This window comes from Ochotona princeps, chromosome 1 (assembly GCF_030435755.1).
Source record: "Ochotona princeps isolate mOchPri1 chromosome 1, mOchPri1.hap1, whole genome shotgun sequence".
In the NCBI taxonomy this organism is placed as follows: Eukaryota; Metazoa; Chordata; class Mammalia; order Lagomorpha; family Ochotonidae; genus Ochotona; species Ochotona princeps.
The window spans coordinates 43,007,598-43,011,661 of NC_080832.1; the positions used below are offsets into that span (position 1 = coordinate 43,007,598).

Sequence of the window (4,064 nt, forward strand, 5' to 3'; positions counted from 1 at the left end):
GTAGCTGTTGTTTTAAAAAGGTGTATTCCTAAAATTCAGTAAAGAATAGAACTTCAACATTTTTATTACAAAACAATTAAAAATAGGTAATTCTGTGATAATGTATATATTAATCAGATTGATTTTCATAAATAACTTACTGTGGTGGCATGTCAGGTTTTATAGCATAAATAACGAAAATTTTATTTGCTATGCCTCAGTAACTTTGTGACAGAAAAACAAGACAGTAACAACTTTCACAGACTGATAAACCCTCAGCGTAAACATGAATTAGTCACTGGAAATACCAGGACACATTTTGGATGTTTTTTAAGGAGACTTGAATTTCTAAGAGCACATAGGTTTTGAGTCAAAGAAATATTGCTTTATATTTAGTATCCTTAGAATTCTTCTTTAAGAAATTTAAACAGTAGAGCTAAATACAGAAAAAAATGATAGAGAATTGTCTAAATGGCATCTTTTCCCTGAGGCTAAACACAAATTATGCAGCAAATTGCCTTGATAAAATGCAACAAGGAGAGAAAAAATAAGACAAATAAGGAGTATGCGCATTTGGAGAGATTATGAACTTTGAACTCTGTGAAGTATGCAAGTACATAAATTCATTGTATGAAATGCAACAGTCTTGATCTCCAAAGAGCATCAGCAAGCTGAAATACAAGTTTTAAAAGGCTGTTTGGATTTGGGAACACGTATTTACTGCAAACGACAAGAACATTAGCACGTGGTGAAAGTAGATGTTAGTTTTATGTGCTACACTGTGACTGATTAGTTAGCAGTGTACAATATCCTCACCTCCCCGACCCCGCCACCCCTCCTCACCTGCACTGCTGTTCCTTTCCCCTCGTTTCTCATCCTTCCATCGCTTCCATCCCTTCCTTCTCTTTCGTGTTCTCTTCTTTTTCTTTTTTTCCAAAATTGTTAATAAAACAGGGATACAGAAACACATATGAAAGATAAAATTTCTAGTTGGATATTACAAACAAGTGACAATCTGTATGTGTATAAAAAGTGAGTATTAAAATCAGAAAACGGGAAAATGAGCATAAATAAATGGAGCTTTTGAAAATCTATAACATGAAGCATCAAGATGGACCACCCCAGAGTGAAACTGATAAGACAACCTATTTCTCAGTCACATTTCAGGCCTTTTTCTAACTCAATATGCTTTTTTTTTTCAGTGAGAACATGCATTCCAGATGTCTTTTGAAATAAAATATCCAGGTGCTTTGTTTGCTTGAAAGAATTGTGGTAGAAATGGGAAAGGAAAAGTTTCAGAAGCACACACTACCTCTGGAATTAAGACAGCTTATTTGCCCAACATGGAAACAACGAAGGAACAGCAATCTTAATACATACTATGTAAGCCTAAGAATTGTACTACAAAACAGAGATGCGGTAAATTGACTGTAGTAGATGACATCAGTGTCTTGTCATTGACTTACAAATTTAAGTGCTTTAGTCACCACCATATACAAAATTCTTTTATGTTTATGTTTTGTGTTGTTTTCAAATAGACATTTGTATGAAAGACACCATTATACACGGAGAGGTAGAGACAGGGAGATCTTCAATCCCCTGGATCACTCACCAAGTCCCCAGAGTGATTGGACTGGGTCAGGCTTTAGCCAGGAGCCAAGATCTTGAGAGTTCCCATGGAGGTACAATTAAACAAGCACTTGCCGTTAGAAGGGAGCTGGATTGGAAGTGGGGCAGCTGAAACACAAGCCTGTACCCGAGCCAAGGTAACAGTTTATCCCGCCAAACCTCAACACTGGTACTAGTATACAATTTTTCATCCCAATGACAATTACACACATCAGATTCCATTCTTACTATCTTATCTACCTGCAAGGGAGATAAGGGAGCTGATAAGCCCCCAGAAACATCTGAAGTAAATTTTGATAAATGCATCAATACTAACCTTTATCGGCTGATTCTGAGATTATCGCATAAAGCTATGTAAAGGGTCCCAAATGGAGTTCGTTCCCTGACGTTCTCCCAGGAAATGCTACTTATTAAAACATCTGTTAGTGTATTTCTTCTTTCCTCATATTTTTTTTTCTAGTTTACATGGACATTCTAGAGTGTTTGAAATGGCTCCATGCTCATGGGAAAAATAAGGAAATGACCAATAGAAATATTTGTCAAGAAGATTTTTATTCACAAAAATGCCTCAGTTTCAGTTAAGTGATCCAGGTGTATCGGTTGGGACTGCGTTAATAGTCACACTTCATTCCCAATACCTAAGTCACGACAGCTGTCAATTCGACTAAAATATATTTAGTGATTTATGTCCTGTGTGCTGTTAAGACCACACCCACCCGCCCTTTGGTCCCCGACACTTAGCCACTGTGCAGATTGATTGTTGCGTCTCATCACCAGACCAGGGTGGGCCGCAGCATGATTGGCCGTCAGAGGTCCCGCCCTGCTCCGGGAAAATGGCAGCTTCTTCCACACCACACACCAGGCCTGCTCACCTTAGCCCGAGTCCCGCTGCTTCCACGTGGTTTCTGAGCATTCTGCTGCTGACCCTGGTCATCTTGCCATCCTCTGAAACCTGCGGTGAACCACCAAGGTTTGAAAATATGCAGCCCACTGGTAACGTTAAACCCTCTTATAATGTGGGGGAACGAGTAAATTATACGTGTAATCCGGGATACCTGTATCGACCTCCTAAGCCCAAATTTGTCACTTGTGGACAGAACCAGCAATGGTCACAGATCACAAAAGATACTTGCTACAAAAAGGCATGTAGAAGGCAAGGCGATATTCCAAATGGTGTCGTTAACCTCATAAACGGAAGCTATGAGTTCGGTAACCAGATTGAATTTGTTTGTAATGATGGGTTTCATTTAATTGGTGCGAGAATTCTACATTGTCAGCTTACCGGGTCAGATGTGCATTGGAGTGATAGACCTCCACACTGTGAAAAAATTGTGTGCGCACCACCGCCAAACATAGCGAATGGAACACACAGTGCAGTTGGCAGGGAAGTATTTGAGTATCTTTCAGTAGTAACTTATCGTTGCCATAAAGCATCGGGACCAGACGAATTTTCACTTGTTGGAGAGAGTCAGCTGCATTGTGCTGGCAGTGGAAAATGGAGTAGTGACCCTCCGCAGTGTAAAGTGGTCAAATGTCCATTCCCAGAACTGACAAATGGAAGGCAGACATCAGGATTTGGGAGAAAATTTTACTACAAGGCACAGGTTACGTTTGAATGCAACCAGGGGTTTTACCTTCGGGGCAGTGCGCTGATCACCTGTGATGAGAACAGTACTTGGCAACCACCAATTCCGCTGTGTCTTAAACGACAACCACTTTTCATGGCAAAATCTCGACCTTTGTGTACTACACTCGTTACTCGTCACACTGTTAGACCTTCAGATGCAATTCCTTCCAGAGGAACATCTCGAACATCTACTGTCTCTCTGAATACTTGTCCCTGGGAAGAACCACTTCACGTTTGGGTTGTCCTTGGATATATGATTACTTTGATTACTGTATTGGAATTGTAGTAATTATTGTTTATCTGTGAAAATATCTTCAATGCAATATGAAAATAAGTTAAAAGAGAATACACCACTTACCAAAATAAATTCAGCATGCTTGCAGAGAAAACAAATGGTTTCAACAACTATTCTATCATGTCTCTTGATTTCTGTCAAAATCTTCAAATATGCAATAGTTGTTTTCTATTTCTTGTTAGATATAATGCTAAATGTTAAGGTTTGTTAAAGGTTGCCAATATATATGGATTCTTCTTAAACTGTGATTGAATCGGAATATGAAAATATTTCTTAGGTAATCAAATTGCATTGCATTGTTAGGTCAAGTCAACAAGCATCTGCATTTGTAGTAATATTAACAAATTTGTTTTCTAAAACGTTGGGATTCTGAGAAATCCAGAAGCAAAAAAAGTGATTCTGGAATAAGTCTAATTAAAAAAAATTATTGCCACTTATGAAAGTCCATTCTTTCACCAACCTTCCCATGCATCTTATGCAATATTTGTTGAAAAAGATTGTAAACGCACACATACACACTTACAAACATGCACA

General features: G+C 38.6%; 1 protein-coding gene across 1 annotated transcript; it reads left to right on the forward strand.

Moving 5' to 3' along the window:
• Nucleotides 1-2,287: 2,287 nt before the first annotated feature.
• On the forward strand, nt 2,288-3,521 carry LOC101535967 (membrane cofactor protein-like). Its single transcript, XM_058669187.1, has one exon. The coding sequence runs from the start codon at nt 2,442-2,444 to the stop codon at nt 3,519-3,521; it is 1,080 nt and encodes a 359-aa protein (XP_058525170.1). The 5' UTR covers nt 2,288-2,441.
• Nucleotides 3,522-4,064: the final 543 nt, after the last annotated feature.

Coding starts and splice junctions, on each gene's coding strand:
- LOC101535967 (XM_058669187.1), top strand. CDS start 2,442: ATGGCAGCTTCTTCCACACCACACACCAGGCCTGCTCACCTTAGCCCG.